The 19,537-nt window shown below is 33.8% G+C and overlaps 1 protein-coding gene across 4 annotated transcripts; it reads right to left on the reverse strand.

Annotated features, from left to right (window-relative positions):
* Positions 1-331: 331 nt before the first annotated feature.
* LOC140824159 (phosphatidylinositol-3-phosphatase myotubularin-1-like) lies at positions 332-17,810 on the reverse strand. Of its 4 annotated transcripts, XM_073185757.1 has the most exons (19): positions 17,571-17,807; positions 17,366-17,434; positions 15,466-15,540; positions 13,220-13,291; positions 12,649-12,718; positions 12,349-12,398; positions 9,709-9,998; positions 9,528-9,601; positions 9,385-9,448; positions 9,150-9,212; positions 8,803-8,902; positions 8,566-8,679; positions 7,794-7,963; positions 6,222-6,306; positions 5,343-5,564; positions 2,960-3,019; positions 2,804-2,868; positions 1,691-1,970; positions 332-1,166 (listed from the first exon to the last, which is right to left on the reverse strand). In XM_073185757.1, exons 1-19 carry the CDS (start codon positions 17,697-17,699, stop codon positions 648-650), a joined length of 2,571 nt encoding a protein of 856 aa, XP_073041858.1. In that variant the 5' UTR covers positions 17,700-17,807; the 3' UTR covers positions 332-647. The 4 variants fall into 4 exon arrangements, with proteins under 4 accessions (XP_073041858.1, XP_073041860.1, XP_073041866.1 ...); XM_073185770.1 differs by lacking the exon at positions 1,691-1,970 and having other exon boundaries at positions 840-1,166; positions 17,571-17,810; XM_073185759.1 differs by lacking the exons at positions 17,366-17,434; positions 17,571-17,807 and having other exon boundaries at positions 15,462-15,478.
* Between the last annotated feature and the right edge of the window lie 1,727 nt (positions 17,811-19,537).

Genomic DNA, 19,537 nt, shown 5'->3' on the forward strand with positions numbered 1-19,537 from the left:
AAAAAGGAGTAAAGTTACAAGATAATTCTGGTATTTCTCTGAAGACATATTTGTCTTAATTCCTTGCTGGTTATAAAATTAATTTATTTTGTATACTATCATACAATATATTTTTCCTCATCTACACTGGACAGTTTCTCAAACACATAATTTGAAGTCTTTAGATATTAGTGCACAAATTTAAAAGTAGCAATGTAAGTCTGAGTGTTATTGATATGACCATAGACAACAGCAGTTAGAGCTGACAGTAATGAATCAAGAACTGTACAAATTATTTTGTTATCCGAGAATGAATGGTGGCATCATCAGCCGTTTGATGTGCAGAACTTCTTATTTATATCTCAATGAATTTCCAAAATAGGTGACTTGTTCCAATGGTATTCACGAAGATCTCCAGAAATTGTGTCTGGTCGTCGAGACTAACTCTGTCGCTCTATGTATATACGTACTAAAGATGCCAGTATCGAATACACAGGTCCATCCACAGTTGCTGTCATATTCGAGTAATTTCGACTCATTGTAGAGATCTCTCTCATGGTAGCATCTTTTGCCTACAAAACTTTGTTCAAACTCAGTAAAAAAAATTCAGCCCTACATCAGGGCCAAAGGGCATCCCACATCTGAGGCTTATTTAAAAGCTTCAGCTTCTACTCTGACTGAAAATAGCTGTCGTAAATAGAGAGCCGGTCGAATGCATCAAAATTTGCCTTAAAACCAACAAATTGACTTCCAAATTGAGCACAACCAGCATCAGGCCACCTACAGCCTCCATCTCCGGTGCGCAAGGGGCATAAAGACTCACATACACGAGTCACTGGATTCATCGGAATGGTGTCCGACTCAAGAGAAACAGAGGCAGAAAGATTTGGCTTCTTTTCATGCTGTAAAAACTCACCAGTTTGCGTTTCTGATGGTGAGAATGCTGTCTGTTGAGGAGTATCCATGTGGCTGCTTTCGATTCCCACAATGCAATCACCATCTTCTGAGAAGTGGATCTTGCAACCAAGTGATTGTACTGCTCGTCTTATAGCTGTAGTTTCCTTCCTGGCTTTCCAAGCCCAATCCCTGCTTAAACTGCTGTTGAGCTTCTCGTTTTGTAGCTCGGCTGCCAAAGACTCCATTGCAGCTGTTGCCTGTTCCGCTTTCGCCTCTGCCAACTCTTTTGCCTAAGAACGTTTAAAATTATCCAACTATTCTTACCAAAGAATTTATTAGATACTTAATTTTTGTGTCTGGCTAAGTCAAACCCTCGCTGAATATTGGGCTACCAACAGAGACATACAATTATTGTGACGTAACATTCAAAAATTCACCCTAAAACTAATCTTATATTTCGTTTTAATGTTCCATGACACACGACCTTCAATTTTATAATCAAAACAATCTATTAACATACAGAAATATATCTAGGGTTGGTGGAATTTGCTGATTATCCCCCAGTAAAAATCTGAGCATCAGTGTACTTGTAATATTGTCACAAAAAGAGAAAAAGTCATGCATTCAAAAACCCACCACAACAGCCGGTGCACACACCCGGGAATGGTGTGGGCTGGAGAGATGAATTGGGGGAAGAGGTGAGGAAGGATGGAGAGATAGAAAGAAACAGTATCTAGGACTCACAGAATCTGTCATACGCTCCAACCTAAACAAACTGAAACTTATGGTTCAGGGGGAAAATCAATTTAATTACCTTCTGCAACTCGGAGATTTTCATAGACATGTTCCGACAGTGTGCTTCAAACTCCCCTGCTTGTGCTTCCGATGGACAAGCCCATCGAAGGTGGAACTGAGGCCAGAGAGTTGGGGCTAAAGATGCAGCAGGGGGGAGTAATGGACCTTTAAGTTTTGATGGATCAAAAAAGTGGTTTAAATGCCCATGAGACATTTCCTCTGATGCCCGTAAATCAGCCAAATAAATCCACAAGCACGCACATGAATCATAAATACCAGCTTCCTGCCTTTCTTTATCACTAAAGGGACGTTAAAGAAAAACCATTTAGAGAGGTCATCCAAAATGATAAAATAAATTTTAACAATACTTGTTCCCTTGTCATCCAACTACTGGACAAACAAAAAGATGGACACAGGGTTGTACATCTGAGGCAAGTGCAAACAACAATGGGCTCCAAAATCTGATAATGTGGAGCATTGTAATTGCTTCAAAAGGATCTATAAATTATACCGATCTCCACAGATATCATTAAGTGCTATGGTGCTACTAAAAATATGAGATTCACTGATAGTATAACAAAATTTGGGATTGTTTGACTGATTGTCGAATCAGAAATTAATAAGCTTAAACAGAGAAATTAACCTACAGATCAAAAGCCTGAGAAAAAGTTTCCCAAGATGAAAGTTGTTGTGGTTGAAGTAATAAACAAAGTTTATCTGCAGTCTACCAACGTTCCATGACATGAAAATTAGCATGAGATAAGAATTTCCAACGGCGCCTATAATGATTGGTAGTTAACCCCTATGTCGGTGTTCGACGTTCTATCCACAACAACAATATTAATACAATATTAAATATTCACATCCTTTACATTGTCTTGGGTTCAATTCACACAAAAGTAACTATTAGAGAATTGGTCTGAGCAAATATGCTAGCTACTAGATCACAGTTAAACGTCAATTTGCATCAATTATATTAAACTGAATTCAGTTTAAAGATTGTTAAAATAATTATTCTGCATACTTTAGCTCAATCTGTGGTCTAATTTTTCATTAAAACAAGTATAAAAACATAGCAGGGAACAGAGTATTCATATTATATCAATTGTAAAACCAGGGTAGTGATCAATACCTGTTACAGAAGAAGTTCCCAAATCGGCCGGAGAGCATGCAATCCAATAAATCAACAAGGAAAATCTGAAATAACAGCAGCAAGATTAATCAAGCAATATTAAGCTGACTGTTAAAGAAATAGGACTGTCACAATACATCAAATAAAGATACATACCGAGGAAAACTCAAACGCAAAAGGATAGATTCGCAACAATTGTGAAACACAATCAATCCACTGCAGGGGTAAAAGTTGAATTAATAACCAACGAGCAAAAAGCTTTTAATATATTTCTTAGATGTTTGACTGCTGAACTCTATTTTTAACCAAGAAACTGTATATTTAAAGACGCATGAGATAATAAGCATGGATTCTAGGCATAAAGAGAAAAGTCAGGGGCACTCATTAATGTTAAGGGCACTAACACTAAAATCTAGATGTATGAACAAAATTCCATCAAATATGTAATTTACAAACTATAGATCGATAATTAGAAAAATAATATTAGTATACAAACAAATATGGAAGACTGATCTAGTTGCATTTAACACTGTGATCAAAATTCCCACTTTTATGGTATGCACACGTGTCATGGACATAACCATAACTTCGCTAAATGGTGTGCCACAAGTGCTTTTATTAACTAAACAGGAAACCATAAAATAATATGAGTAGACCACTTCAAGACATAACAGAATGCTTTCAAATCTACGATCACACCAGTCTTCACACTCTTAGTAAAGTCTACATGCTGGTAAATGACCTTTTCACCCGATTAGGTATTATATTCCAACCCAACATGACAAGTATGCCATGGTCCACACTAAAGTAAATGTGGTCGATTCTGAAAAAATGAAGACAACATTGAGCCACGTGTATAAAATCAGTACATAACAGAAAATTAAAACTTTCCATTTTGTCAACCAAGGGTAATCCCTTCTAAAATACGATCATACAAATAAATATACCATGTAAAGGATTTTGAATTTATGTCACGACATCTATCGTGGGAAGAGCCACAAACAATTTTCTAATCGATTGCGATCACAACTTTTGACCTGCTTTTCTGTCAGAATCTTCCTGTCAGATCCGTGCACAAGGAGAGATCACCAAGTTGGTATAAGCTATTTTTAACCGTCTCAAAAAACTGATCGAAACCATATATAAATTCAGTATGGTACACAAACCAAAAACTCGCTGGAGAATAACAGCAATGTCTGTGCGTGTAAAAATCAATATAGTGGCAGCAGCGTGGGTGATGTATATTAGGCCTTAAGGTGCAAAAAATAATGTGTATTGATCTCAATAACAGAATCTTATTCATAGTGTGTAAGGTACAAGTTTAATTGAAACATTTCCAAATAAAATTTACCCTATACAAGGAAAATACATGCAATGTGACTTATAATGGATTTAATACAAAAAAGATTTTAATTTAATCTTGTACATAAACTACATCTCCCGCACCATTGCCACTAGCTCACGTCCACAAGCACAACCATCCATGATTTGATTTCTTGGTAAGTTCTTTATTTACATGTAATGTTCAAATTATTTGTACTGACAACCAGTTTTCCGATCTGATTAAAACTAGCCTATACGTAACAAAACAAATATTTGTCTAGTATCAAGTATGAACTTGGTGATCTTTACTTTTTTTGCGGATTAATCGGGAGATTCTTTAGAAAACTATTAGGAGTTCTACAGTTGCAATTACGTTATTTGAAAATTATCTGCAGGTTTTCTTCGTAACAGATGTCGTGACAAAATTTGAATCCTTGTAAATGGTTTAATCATTTGTATGAATTGTGTTTTAAAAAGAAATTGAATACCCCCGGGTTGAAGAGTGAAGAAGTTCAACTTTTCGGTTCCTGTCAGTTTCGATACATGGGGAATTCCAATAGGGTAAATGGCGCACAACCATAACCAAAAATTCTCTATTTGATTAACAAGAACCACAAAGAGAATTTTCCAGTAAGGGTCATTTTGATCTCATACCATATGTGCACCCATTAGTGAATGCTAATGTCTCCATCGATGCTAATGAAATTCAGCGGCAACAAACCAAAGTAACAAGAAACAAAATTTAGAGATTACAGTCATAAATAGAGTGTTTCATAATTATTACTAAGTACATTAATAAATTCCAACTGATCATAGCAATCTCAGGATATTTTTATCTTTGCATATGCATTTTTGTCAGTACAAAGATTGCCACAAAATACAATATTATTGACTGAAAAATGATTGCTTTACAGAAATATGTCTCACAGTTTACAGTTAGCTTGTTGCACATTTATTTGAACAATTAACGCATCCAAAGTGCTAACCAGCAGAACCTTCTATATCTTCTGCTTACTATATGGAAAAACAATTCTCCCTGCTGTGACTAGATTCAAAAGAAGATTCACTTGGTAACAGATGTTTTAAAATATTCAAGCGGGGCTAACATATTCTAGAAGTTCACGAAAAAGTAATATGGCATATAAGTATTTCCTTGAAAGACTTTAAATAAGTCAGTAGGATGATTAGCAGCCCAAAATTTTTCTAGAAAATGTACCTGCAGAAAGATTGGTGAGTAACTATTTTGACCATGCGAAGAAGACTGCGACTGAGATGCAAAAGATCCAGACGATTGGCGCATTGGGGAAGATGGGATACTCCCTGTAGAAGCCTGCCGTGATAATTCAAGAGGAACACTTCCAGTCCCAGATACAGATGGAATTCCCAGACGATCTGAAAATGGATGACCAAAAGCGAGCCAATCTTTTTCTACAAGTGCCTGAATTAAAGGAAAAGATTGAGCCCAGTTACTAAAGCTAGCATCCAACAGTAATTATAGCAAATCTAAGCCTCTAAATTTCACTATAATTGCTTGAAAAGTACAACTAAAGACATCAACTTTTGGTCATACAATGCTCTTATTTTTATTGTCTTTCGGGGTTCTAAAATTTGATAGCCGCGAGGGAGGTTTTCTCTCTCGTTAACAGCACTGTTCTTGTGAAAAATCTTCATATGTTTAAGGGTTGTCATACAAAATTTTCTTAGTTTATTGATCACTTACAATTATATTTCATAACCTAAATCTTGTTGGTTAGGTTCTTATTCCTCGTACTGTTTTTTTCCATCAACATATTGTTTTATTTCATCAATTCAGTATTAAAAATCTTGTTGGTTAGGTTCTTATTCCTCATACTGTTTTTTTCCATCAACATATTGTTTTATTTCATCAATTCAGTATTAAAATATATGTAGTAGCACAAAATGTCTGACAAAATTTTGAGAAAGAGGCGAAGAACAGATCAAATAGCATGTTTAGTTATAGTTCAAAAGCTACAGCATATAAGATAATGTTTAAGCCACTTGAAAGGAAAAAAAATTTAGATAAGAAAAAATAACACATAAAAATGAAGAAGATCCAGGGGCACAAAGCTCATACCTGGAAACCTTTAATTGTCCTATAGTATGGATCAAGAAGCAAGCTTGCAAGGGAGACCAATTGAGTTGTTCTATCCCATCCATCACTGAATATTTTTGTAACATTTAGTAAAAATGAAAACACAACATGTAGGATTTACTATCTATAAATAATAACTATCATGGTCACAAGCACCAAAGGAACACAAGCTCCATCCGAAGAAGCAGATTAATGTCAGTTGTCATAATACAGCAAGGAATAAATGATATAGATTAGAGGCGAGATCTGAAATTTCAGCCTGATTCCAGAATATAAATTACACTGTTGCTCTTGCACCAGTTACACAAATTAATATGCACATCATTCAGATCCGATATAAACAGATTGAAATGCACATAGAGAGAAATACTTCCATACTGGTGGTATATCAACAAATAAGATAGTATCCGTTTCGCAATGTTTTTATAATAGTTGAGAGCAAGCAAGGTGATTCAAGTTTATTAGAGGTTCATGAATACAAAAACATTAATTCTATCTCAACATCTTACACTCCAAGAATTAACCGGCCTCGTTAATCCAATGTCTGATTCATGAAAATGATGAATCATATTCGCAATGTTTTTATAATAGTTGAGAGCAAGCAAGGTGATTTAAGTTTATTAGAGGTTCATGAATACAAAAACATTAATTCTATATCAATATCTTACACTCCATGAATTAACCGGCCTCGTTAATCCAATGTCTGATTCATGAAAATGATGAATCATTTTCTCAAAATAACCATCCATTTTTCAAAACAATCCTCAATGGAATAATCCAGCAGTTCACTCCAGTAGGTTAAGAGTGCTCCATTACCCACTATATGCATAATTGTAAGTCCCGCCTCAACACTACAAAGTTGTGCCAAATAGTCAATGCAACTTGCAAGTTACAAAACAGGTTATTTAAAAAGTCAATGAATGTTTATAACCGAGTCAGAGAAGGTAAGCAAGCATAAAGTGAAGCAATGCAAAAATAGACACAACCAGTCCAGAGTTGGGCTTTCACCATCGAACATGTCTATACATCAACACGATCTACGAAAAGTTTTTGTACGCATAAATATATGAAGAATATGGATTAGGTTAGCAAGTAATTCATCCTTTTACATCTACAATTGTGTTTGGATTGATAGATTTGATTTGGAGGAAATGATTTGATTTCGGGAAGGATTTAAGGAATGAATTTCAAACGAAATCCACCTGGGTGTTTTTGAAATCCACTACAATTACAATGGAAATCATTTAACTTAACATATAGTGAATTTGAAATTTAGTTGAATTTTGTCAATCCAAACAACGTAAGTAAATTAAAATAATGGATTTTTTTAAATCTATCAATCCTAAGAGGGTACTAAATCCAAAAAAGAATCGCCACACAAGTGGAAAAATAAGCATAAATTTAAAAGGCAACTAAGGACTGGTCCAATTCACAAGTCTTTGTCATATATGTAACATCACGTTTTTCGTCAAGAGAGTTCTGCCTTGGTTAACATAATAGAATCTTTTCCTGCTTATGACTATAACTAGGAAATAACGGTCATGATATCCTCACCTACAATGAACGAGAACTGTTGCTGATTCTAGAGCAACCCGTGCAGCAATCCAAGCAGAACCAGCCAAAACACTTTGAACATGAATCAACCAACCACTATCCCCAAGAGTTGAGACAGAAGCGGACATACTGCTGAGATTACCCCCTCCCCAAGTCCATCCACCATGCCTCTATCAATCAAAAGGCAAAGGAATGAGTAAAAAACTATATTAATTATCAGCATACAGAAATTCCAGCTTAGGCATCACTTTTACAATAGCCAGATGAGTGGTTGATTTATCGTAACATCTAAAAGTGAAGTAAGATAACTAAGAAAGGTTAAAAAAACTGTCATTTCTTGGGCTGTCGCAAAACTTATTGAGCAGCAAGAATTGCTTCTTTCTCGTAGTCCAACAACCCAGAAAAATATTTTCCAGAAGCACCAGCTAAATGGGTGGGGAGGATCATCCATTAGCACCATAATTTATTTTTATGTTGTGCTTCTGTAATTATATGGAATCAGGAGTGATGAGGTCCAAGGTTTAGTTGCATAAATTTGGGGAAACATTGGGTGGTTAAGTTTAGAGTTAGAAATTGATACCATTAAAGGATAACGTGGATGTTATTAAAGGATAACGTGGATGTCTGAGAGGTGTACAAGTGAAACTGGATATTCCTAGTCTGACGGCTAAAAAACAGATATTTGACTACACATAAAGGCACCACTTTGACTCGGAAAGAAATTAAGTGGTAAAGGTAGGATCAAGAATGCATGCAGGAAGCAGAAACATACCAAAAATGAAGACATTCCATCAGATGAATTGGAGCCATGAGTATCTACATAGTCCCTGAGCCGAGCAAGGCTCTCTCTCATAGCATGTATGTTATCTATCCCAAAGAAAACGATCTGAAAGCACTCAACGTGAAATAATGTGATATCAACAAAATTGGAAGAGAGAATTACCAGCCAAAAACCAAAAATTCTTATGATATTGAGATGCATAGTTTAAAATCTCGAACAAATACGGACCTCAGATTGAAAATAATTAGAAGATGACTCGGATCCACCTCCCATTGCTCCATTTGCTAAAGCATTTTTCCTGGGTCTTGCATCAGCAATATATAATTTCCTAAATGAAAATTACAACTTCATCAGTATAATCTTCAAAAAGCTGATATTTGATCTGCGACCTGCATCATGATAATATGTAAGTGAAATTTGATTTGTTGGGACATTCAGTTGCTTGGGTATCAAGATGTATTGTGGTAGAATGCAATCAAGACATTAGCAATGAAGGAAGCCAAAAGGGATTTTTAATAATAAAAATTACTGCAAGAATTAGCATTAAAATAAAAACAAAATGAAAATAGGACTACCTACGGTCCTTCGTTCCTGCAAGTTGAGTACAGAGTGCAGCGACTAGCTTCTCATCAGCATTGCTGCATATGAGTTCATAGGGACATGGACTCAGGAACATTATCAAAGGAAATAAGACCATGAGTTACATTCCATATGCTTATTAATCCAACATTGTTTACAGTCACATCTCCTCAAAGATTCTAAAACAACAAAAACCATAGAAGCTACATTACTTCACTTATCTTAATTCACCTTCTCATATTCATCATGAGTCCAACCAGCGGTTGGGAAGAACGTGCAAGGACAGCTCCAGTTCCTACAGCTCATCATCCAAAAAAATTAAACAAGACATTAAGAATTTAAAAAATTAATTTTGAAACTGAAATAGCACATACCGGGATCACACCATGAAATTACTGGCAATCTACATCGTGCACGAAAGGAACAAGCCTGCTGTATTTCTTCATCGCTAATGATAGCAACCAAGCAAGTACCAGTACAACAGCATGCAGCATTATGTGTTACTCCTGAATAGACTTCACAGGACAAACAAAAGCAGCAGGCAGAGTACCTTACCTGATAGAGTTAGGAAAAAGCAGCGCAAATGGATAGGTTGAGCACATTGTATAGCTAGAATTCACTTTGCTTATCCTCCACCATTCATTAGAAAAAGTGAACGAACCATCTTCAATTGTTCCGAGTGTAGCATGATGTGACCTTAATCTGAGAAGCCGGAGATACTCATCCACTAGCCGCAGCTTAGGGTTTGTGTTACTGAATCTTGATGGTCCAGAGGAAAAAGCATAAAGATCCCAGAATCTGGCTAGCCTAGTGCATCTTATTAATGCATCAAACACAGCATGCCTCTGCAAAGACGCCGTATTTCACAACAGGATTACATTTAAAACATATAATTTGGAGTGGTATTTAAGACTATTGGAGAAATTTAACAAGGAAAAGACTGAAAAAAATGAATGCAAATTCTAACAAGGGAAAATGATGACATATTGAAGTCCAATACCAACAGTTAAACTGCCCAATAGAATTCAACTAACATAAATACGAACAACTAAATGAAGTAAATGAGTAAGCTAGTGTGATAAATATACATGGTTAACCACATCTTCAACAAATTTTCTCAAATTTAATTTGCTCACCGAGTTCATATCGTGCAGGTTCAGGCTGAACAAAAGAGTCAGAAACACGATACTGTATTGAGAAGTATCAACTTTGCACCAAAACAATTGAAAATTTTCTCGCTAAATGTAAGATACAGTTTCATGATACAAAGCCCTAGGACTCTGAAGGACATTTGCCGGTAAAGTTTAATGAGAGTTTAAACCAAAATTATTTCAATTCATAGCATTATTAGATTGTTTAGAAACAAGTTATATTTGAATTGATAAATTACATATAATTTCTTTGACCTCATAACATTGCTACACCAATATAACATTATAAATATAGCTTTCCTCTCAGGCTGATGCCTGACTTGGTGAATGTGTTTTCTTAATGTTTTCAATATATACTGCAGCTGGAAATTCACATACAACTCGTATATTGAATATCTTGTCAAAATAGTTCAAAGCAACGACAACCGAAAACCAAAGAATTTCATTTACCCAGAATTAGGGGGAAGCATATGAAAAGTGAGAGAACAGACCTAGCTAAGAATGCAAAAAAAAGTCAGAAAATAATAGTTTAAGCACTGTGCCTTTTTTTATATCTTAAAATGGTATTAGTAGGGCTACTTTTGTGTTTTTTTTCAACCCCATTTTCTTTCCTTAAAAATCAAAAACTTGTTTCATTTATATTCCTTTTTTTCTCGAAAATGTGTTTTCCTCAGCAGACCGTTTTTTTAATGCAGCCCCCATCCATTTAAATGTATTTATACTTGTTCAATTTGACACCACTAATATAAATAGTAATTATTCATTCATCCAAAAATTACAGGTTCATAAAATCAGTAAAAAGTTATTTAACTTGACACCGGCAAACCTAGAAACTTTATTGCAAAGTTACAACTACAGTAGAGAATCATTCCATCAAAGGAAGATCAAATATAGATTGCTTTATCCAATAAACTTCTTCAAGCATATACCTAGAAAATACTTTCAGGTACGGGAGAAACTAAGTCAGGCATAGCATCACGTTTTCTGTTAAAACTATTGCGCACTAAAGTTTGAATTATATAGTTGATTACATGTTTAATACACATCATTTCATTTATAAGAATTCTGATTATTTAAATAACAAGTGGCTAAGTGCAAAGAAACAATTGGGCTCAAATACAATTAACAAATTTGAATAGATTTTGAGATAACTTTGAGTCAAAAAAATTTGTTCAATGATTCGAGAGTCGTTTGTTAGCTTCAAAATTTTATAAAAATATTTAAATCAACGACTCACCAGCTTGAACCATAGAGCAACTTCTTGACGGAGATCAAAATTATGTTAGAACCAATAATAATGGAGCCTGATTGCCCGAAATCAAACTCTAGTTCGATGAATGAATGTGAAACTATGATTAGTATGCCGATTAATTAGATTCGTCAAAATCCCCAACTTGGATAGTTAGTCAGCTCCCCAATTATGAACCATCAAAGTTATACATCAATCTATATTGTGCTCAAGAACATGTTTTGCTAGGTGTTTAAAAAACCCTGATGTGAACGCTGATTCAAACACTTTTTTTTTTGACAGGAAACATAACGCTGATTCAAACACTTCAACTACAATATTCTAAAAATAAATTTCTAAGGCATGTCTGAAATAATCAGTATTACATAATTAAGATCTACAGAGAATACAACTTTTGTTCATTTGATTTCTCTGGGTAAAGGTCAGTGATAACCTTTAGAAGAAATCAGATATCAAGACAAGGGCACAGTAGCACACAAACAGTATTTTTTTTGACCTATATGGCAATGAATAATCTTTGAATGCCAAAACATACTTGAACATGCCCCATGAAGGGATTGTTTTCTTTCTCCTTTTTTTGTTCACATGTTATGAGTTCTCTGCAAACCATATCAGATTTGAAATGAAAAGTAAATGAACCTGGTGCATAAATATATAATGCTTTTGAGAATATTATTCGTCAATATATTACATTTCAAACAAGTCTGTATATCAAGTATATGAACTGCATAGCTACAAGGAGCAAGATTCGGAAATAAAAAAGAATATGAACTTTCCATCATCAGAACGACTTGCCTGTTTTGTTCGAGGCCGAAATCCAAATACAATGATTCTCATGTCTTTGCCTGCAATCATAGTAAAATCAGTAAATTTGTCACAACAATCAGCAGCACCATAACCTAAAAATCAACTGGTAGACAAATAATATATGGATGAGTTATTTGGGCAATTTGAGTCATCCTAATACATAAACAAATTGCCACAAAACATTCAGCTACTTTTCTCTTCAAAGAGTGCTTTCACTGACTCATAAATATAATCAGCCCATTAACAACTGGCTTATCATTTTTAAAATGAGAAAAGGATGAAGCATACCAATGACCTGAAGCAACCGTTGCGATGGAGTTTTTTCAGGCTGCTTGGGGCCTGATGGAACCTTCGTAATCTTCAGCAAAGAAAAAAGTGCTCGTAATCATAAACATTATAATCTTGGGAAGTAAGGTAATCTTAAAGCCGTGATAAACCAAAAGTAATCATACAAACAACATGGACAGAGGGGTCAACAATGTAAAGCCAAAACATAAGTCTCATTGCATCCGAGACAATACGTAAACATTTTTTATAAAGAATACATATGTGTACGTATGCCGTGAAATCTAAATAAAATTCCCTGAAGTTAGAAGAGAAACTTATCCACCCAAAAGTAGTGTCATTGTTTCTTTAAAGCCAACTTCCAATCCAGCACCCACCCCTCCTTTCCCAAATGGAGAAATATCAACTTAACAAATAACAATTAATTTAACCAACGAGAAACAGAGGAGAAAGAACTAAAAAAATTCAGAAGCTTCTGCAACAAGAAAGAGTGCTAAGCAACAGATAGAACACTAAGCAAAGCATATGCAAATTATGGTCTACAGCTAAAGTAAGAGAAAAATAAACAACTAACCATTTTTCCAAACTTCTCTATCGTCGCCAACGGTATGGTGCCGAGTCCTATTATGTTTCTAGATTGATCACTCTAGAAAAGGAGAAGTCAAATCAAGGAAAAAAATATGGGCAAAAATAAAACTAAAAATTTGCAAAAAATTGCTTGTCAAAAAAGTTCAGATTCTCAAAGCACATAACATTTCCATTCCTAATGGAAATGAAAAAAGCTAGTGTGTTTCGTTCTTGTAGCTATTTTATATTAAAATTCAACCAAGTCCTAACCACGAATAAACAACCGCAAGTATAAATTTCCTTTCAACAGTGATGGCATGATAAAAATAATAATGGATTATATGAATGAGCATACGTCAACTTGCTCAGATGTAATTAATGGAAGGCTGCCCATCAGCATACAAAGAAATTAACACATCTTAAAATTATTGAAAATGGGACTAGGAAATGAACATGATTCTGTTAGCTGGACACCAATCACCATCAAAGCAAGCTACTCAAATAGTGGCACACAGGCCGAGCATAACTTCCTCAATGGAAAACCGTGAGCATTTACCCCAAGAAGAAACATCAAGCCCTTGACATTGGATACCAAGAACAGCACAGGCAAGCTAAAATGACCCAATGAATGTGGTTGATATTATTATTAAGTAATTGCAAGTAGAAACCAAACAGGAAAAAACAATGATTAGGATGATAGTTTTCGAAAAAATTGTCACACAAAGTTTAAATGTTATTGTATGAAAAATCTTGGCCAACTCTAGCCATCAATACACTTCAATTGTATTTGCAGTTGACTGTGCACCATCTATAAGAACCAACATCTGAAGGGGCATTTACATAGAAGATAATGCATCTCTCTGTGAAAATGGATTTTATCTATTTTGTGATGCTCGAAACCCAGGATTTCAGAAATTTCAGTCAGAAAGGTATTAACAAGCTTTTATGATAAGTTCATAACATATGCGCATCTTTTTAACTATAATTATGCTTTAAATAAACATTGTCTTCTACTTTCATTTAACTAGTTTATGCTCTGCACAATGTAGGAACAAGGAGGTAAAAAAATTTGATCATGAGCAAAAAAGAATGAGAAGAAAGAAAACTATGAAAGTGCCTTATAGGATTCTGCATTTGATGATTGGCCATCAATCTGATATCAGTCATACCTATATGATTTTTGACAATAAAAGCTATAATTTTGAGTTCTCTTAGATATTAGTAGTGATCCAGCCAAACATTAAACAAACTTATCGTGTTTAAGGAAGAATAACCTTATACATAAATTAGTATTTCTTCATATTTTTATAATTCATTCAACTTATTCAATCTTCTCTTTAATGGTTTAGGTCCTTTAATTTCTATGATAAAAATCATTCTGGTTGATTTCATAATAATAAATTTAATGAAAAAATTTACAACTCCATGTACTGTCTTCCCTTACACTTACTTTCACACATACCACCAGTAGATTGAGCACTTACATGGCTCATATTCTCCATAAATAGCCTTTGTAAAAAAAAAAAAAAAGATGCCCGAGTCCTGACTAATATCATGACCACACCATGAAATGATATCAAACATCCAATCTAACCAGTGTTCTAAAAAGTAGAATGGTTAGGCGAGCGGCCACCCACCGCCTATTTTTTTACTTAAATATCTAATTTTTCTTGTTTACTTTCGTATTTCTCCAATAATTCCTCTATATCATATTCATATTTAAAATCAATGACACATTCTTCCTTTTTATGCGATATAAATTGATTGAAAAATATGTCATAGAATCTTTTTAAAAAATAAAATAAAAAAAATTCTATATATTACATTAGACGGCCGCCTACACGGCTTCTAAAAATCGAGGCGGTGAGCAACCACCTCGGTCCTCGGCGGCGTCTTTTAAAATACTGTATCGAACCAAAAATATGCCAAAAATTTTCTTGTAAAGGAAAAATGGAAGATACTAGCCAAAATAATAATAATAATAATAATAATAAAGACTCTAAAGTTGTGAAAATGAACAGGAAAAAAATCAGCTACGATTTTTCATAGGTTTTAATTTATTGTTATGAAATTCAATTTAATAAAGCATTCCTTTAAACATGGCCGTCATTACCTTTTTTAAACAATGCATAACATTAATGCATTGGTTCACAACCTTGTAAGATTTTTCAAACCCAGGAAAATTACCCCATGCTTACTATACAGGAGTTAAAAAAATGAACATAGGGACATATTTAATAATGCCTTACTCACAAGGAAAAGAAGACGGAAGTTCGTAACGAATAATGTTCCAGCTTCATCAATATTCACAAGAACAACGCCATAACCCTGGAGGAAAATTTCAAATCTCAGTCATCCTCTACATATTCATATTTAAATGCTAACAAAATATTAAATCTACAATCATATGTTCCATTTATTGATGTCATCAAACATAAGCCAGAATACATTAGCGCTGACAATTTCTATGCCGTTAAACTCAAGCAAACACAATATATATAAGTTTCGACTTAGACTCTTAATCCAAAATCACCAATCAATTTAAACACACAGCTACAGGATACCAGATCTTCGATAACATGTCAGCGCTAATGCAGATCGACATCAGTTAAATAAATTGTCTGTGATGAGGGGCTCACGCACCCAACAATCCAAGCGCTGAGGAAGCTAATACTTCAAAAAAAAAAAAAAAAGTGGTCTGTGATATAAGCTAATAGAAAGGGGGTGGAAAAAAATTGCAGATTGAATGGAAAATGGAATTTAATCGAAGAATGAAATACAAATTGAACTCGAAACGAGGAGTCGAGTAAGGTAAACATATGTAAATCGTGATTAGAAATTGGACTTCCAGTTATGAATTTTAAAATAAGGGCATTGTAGTCATTCTGAATGTTATCATAAATGTTGTATATCATTACTTGTACGCACTAAACATTTAGATAATACCATAGTTTAATGGTCATATCGAGTCTACAACTCAAAATATCCATCACTTAATCATCAAATTGCATCATTCCAAGAAAGATTATGTAAATAAATGATAAGATAATCAATCGTCCATGAAACTAGTGAATTGCTGATATAATTACAAGATCATGCAAATGAATTAATTCCCTACAAAAATTCATGCAAATTCAACACAATTCATTCTACTTTCTAGAACCCGAAAGTAAAAGCTATTGAAAAGTTAATGAAAGGAAGTGAGGAATAGTCAATTAATAATAATGGACTATAAAAAGTGACAAATTTCATAATACCATAGGCCTCATAAAGTACTTGAGATCTAATATTCACGAAATTAATGGTAAACATGTAAAGTTCATTAACAACCTACAGCTTCTAGGCACCCTCGTGTTAACATGCTTTCTCCATCTGAGCCAAGAAAGATAGAATAAAAAAATATCCACACATTCCAAATATAACAAATGAAACACCGCAAGTCACCCTTGAGTAACCGTTGTTTTATCCATATTTAATCTCCACCATAACATCCTCTTATATTCTATATATCCAAAATTATAACATACATCCGATCAGTATAGCAATAGTCTCATCTACATAGGCCATATAACCAAATCTATTGAAGGTGCAAGATGAAGCAGTGCCATGGAGCCTGGGCCCAAGATTCAAGCCCAGACACGTGCGTTATCCTAGAGAAATTCACTAGGTGCTATACTCAAACCTCAACATTCATGAAGTATAAATAAATAGTCATGAGCATAAAGCAATTATACAAACTCATCGTGCATTTGAAGCTCTCTTAAGTGGCAACTTTAGTAGAGCACTTCACCCAGTGCCTAGGACTGTTCCTCTCGTGTTTTTCATACACTAGGCCAAATTACAAAATTTATGCATGATCTGTTTGCGGTTGATTTCTTTAATCTCAAAATTTGAAAATAGCCTTAATTTCAATCCCTTCCCGAAAATCTCTTATAAGTGCAAACATGGAATGGGTCTATCAATCTCCCATAGACTATTGAATAAACAACATTTACAGGTTCCATTGACAATTATTTCAAGAATTATGTAAGGCAAAGCTTCAAACCCGTCGCCTATTTCCTAACAGTTTAAAACCAGAAAACAAAGAAGGAATAACCAACAATCCAACAAAAGTTCACCCGTGAAACACCGATCAACATATATAATCATGTACCTCCACTATGACTTGCTCCGCTTCAAGCAAGAATTGTCGTAATCCTTGAGGAACAGACCTCGAAACAGGCTGCAGCATCACTCAAAACAAAAGAAAGAAAACAATCAATCCCGATTGAAGAGTTTTTCTCGGGCACGAAATGGCGACCCCATGGACTAATCAAACCCTAATGAGGGATTAGTGAAAAGAGTGAATCATTACATACATCAACTTTGGTCCACTCAATGGCGTCCCAACTACCGGCGCCTTCGATCCTTTCCGACTCCGTGAGTCTAGCCTCATGATCTCTAGTGGGCGGTGTCCGCCGCGCCGATCGACTTCTGGGTACAGACATTTTTGTGGGGGTGATTTGAGAAAACCGATCTCTGTCAAACGCAGGTAATCGAGTGACGTCAGACCAACCGTTTCTCTTCGACCAGCAAGTTTTCCGAAAGCGAACTGAGATGATTTTCTTGAAATTATATATTATATTAGAATTTTAATACATCTTAGACAAAATACCAATTTTAATAACCAATGTGATATTTTTAGTTATTAAAGTTTATTTGAATAAAAAAAAAAAAAAGCCATGTAAATTATATTTTTAAAATTATTTTTAGTCATTTCAAACTAAAATTATTTAATTAAATAATCAATAATATTGTTAAACTTTTTCCTGAAATAACTGTTAAACTTTTATAAATACGTAATTAAATAAATTTATCGAGATATGCACGTGTTCAATAATCTAATAATAAATTTTAACAATGATTAGCTATTTAGTTACATTATTTTGACAAGAATGACTAAAAGTATAAAAAATACATAATTACAAAACTGTAATTGATTAATCGAAACATACAACACTAAAAATATCGCACACTTGCATACATAATTAAAATTGATAATTTGCCTTAATTTTATTTTTTTATTTCAAAAAAAAATATTAAATTTCAAAACTTATTTAAGTGGATTAATTTTAATTCATTTATGTGCATTTTTTTCCAAAAAGAAATGTATGTAACTTTTGATTCAAAGTACTTTTAAAATTTTCAAAGTCAGTAAATGCAAATATTCAAAAGTGAAACATGACGATGGACGAAGTGCAAAAACAGGCATGAACAAAACCATGACAAGCCGAGATCACCCAAAAACTCCAAATAAGGCAATTGTCCAAATTGATAGAACTTTGTGCATTTTGCCTGCGTCAAGGAAAGTCGGTAAAATTTCATTCAAATTATATATATAAACAAGAAAAATAATATAAAAACATATATTGTATTAGCTCTGAGGATGAAAATAAAAAGGGATTAAAAATAAACTAAAAATATATAGTAAAACTCTTCTTAATTCATTATCTTATTTTATTAAAGCTGAAAACATGATAGTAACCACATAATAATGACACAAATTTTTTCTTCCAATTTTACTATTATATCATACCAATATTACACTTTTGTTTTTTGTTTTTGTTTTTCAATTTCAACGCACACTTTTATTTTTACTTTTTTTTTTATTTCAACAATTCAAATATCAATTTAGTTCTTCCATAATTTATCAAATTTCACTTTAGTCTATCAATAATGATAAAAAAACTGTACACACACGCATCGCGTGTGCAGAGTAACTAATAATAAATATGGAGAAGCTTTTGACAATGTAGTATGTCTTGAGAGTAAAAACTGTCTCATTCATTAAAAAAAATAATCATCTCAAAATGAACTATACAATTATTGAGAACAAATACATCTCGGATTTTGGTTCTTTTGGAATTTCATTTGAAATTTGTAGTTCTACTGTTCTTCATAATAAAATTAAAAATAATAAATACTTTGGAGATAAAAAAAAATTATATCAACAAGACTAAGTATTTACTATATCTTTAAAAAAGAACTGGTATTATATGTGCTAATACTTTTTGTTATAATCTTTCGTTACATCACCAGAGCAAGTGAGCAACCAATGAGAAGCACCTGATTTCTAAATTCAATAACAAAGAAAAATAATAATTTTAAGAGTGAGTCTCATATGAGACCGTTTCACGGATCTTAATCTGTGAGACGGATCAACCCTACCCATATTCACAATAAAAAGTAATACATTTGACATAAAAAATAATACTTTTTCATGAACAACCCAAATAAGAGAACCGTCTCACAAATATGACCCGTGACAACAGCTTGTGGGCGGTCA

Source organism: Primulina eburnea, chromosome 1 (assembly GCF_022965805.1).
Source record: "Primulina eburnea isolate SZY01 chromosome 1, ASM2296580v1, whole genome shotgun sequence".
Lineage (NCBI taxonomy): Eukaryota > Viridiplantae > Streptophyta > Magnoliopsida > Lamiales > Gesneriaceae > Primulina > Primulina eburnea.

Bases quoted from the DNA above. Each gene is read 5' to 3' on its own strand.
- LOC140824159 (XM_073185757.1), bottom strand. From the start codon at position 17,699: ATGTCTGTACCCAGAAGTCGATCGGCGCGGCGGACACCGCCCACTAGA. The intron at 9,213-9,384 runs GTGAATTAAGAT...ACTCATATGCAG, and splicing joins CTCATGATGAATATGAGAAG to CAATGCTGATGAGAAGCTAG. The intron at 7,964-8,565 runs GTATGTTTCTGC...TTTGATTGATAG, and splicing joins ATGGAATGTCTTCATTTTTG to AGGCATGGTGGATGGACTTG.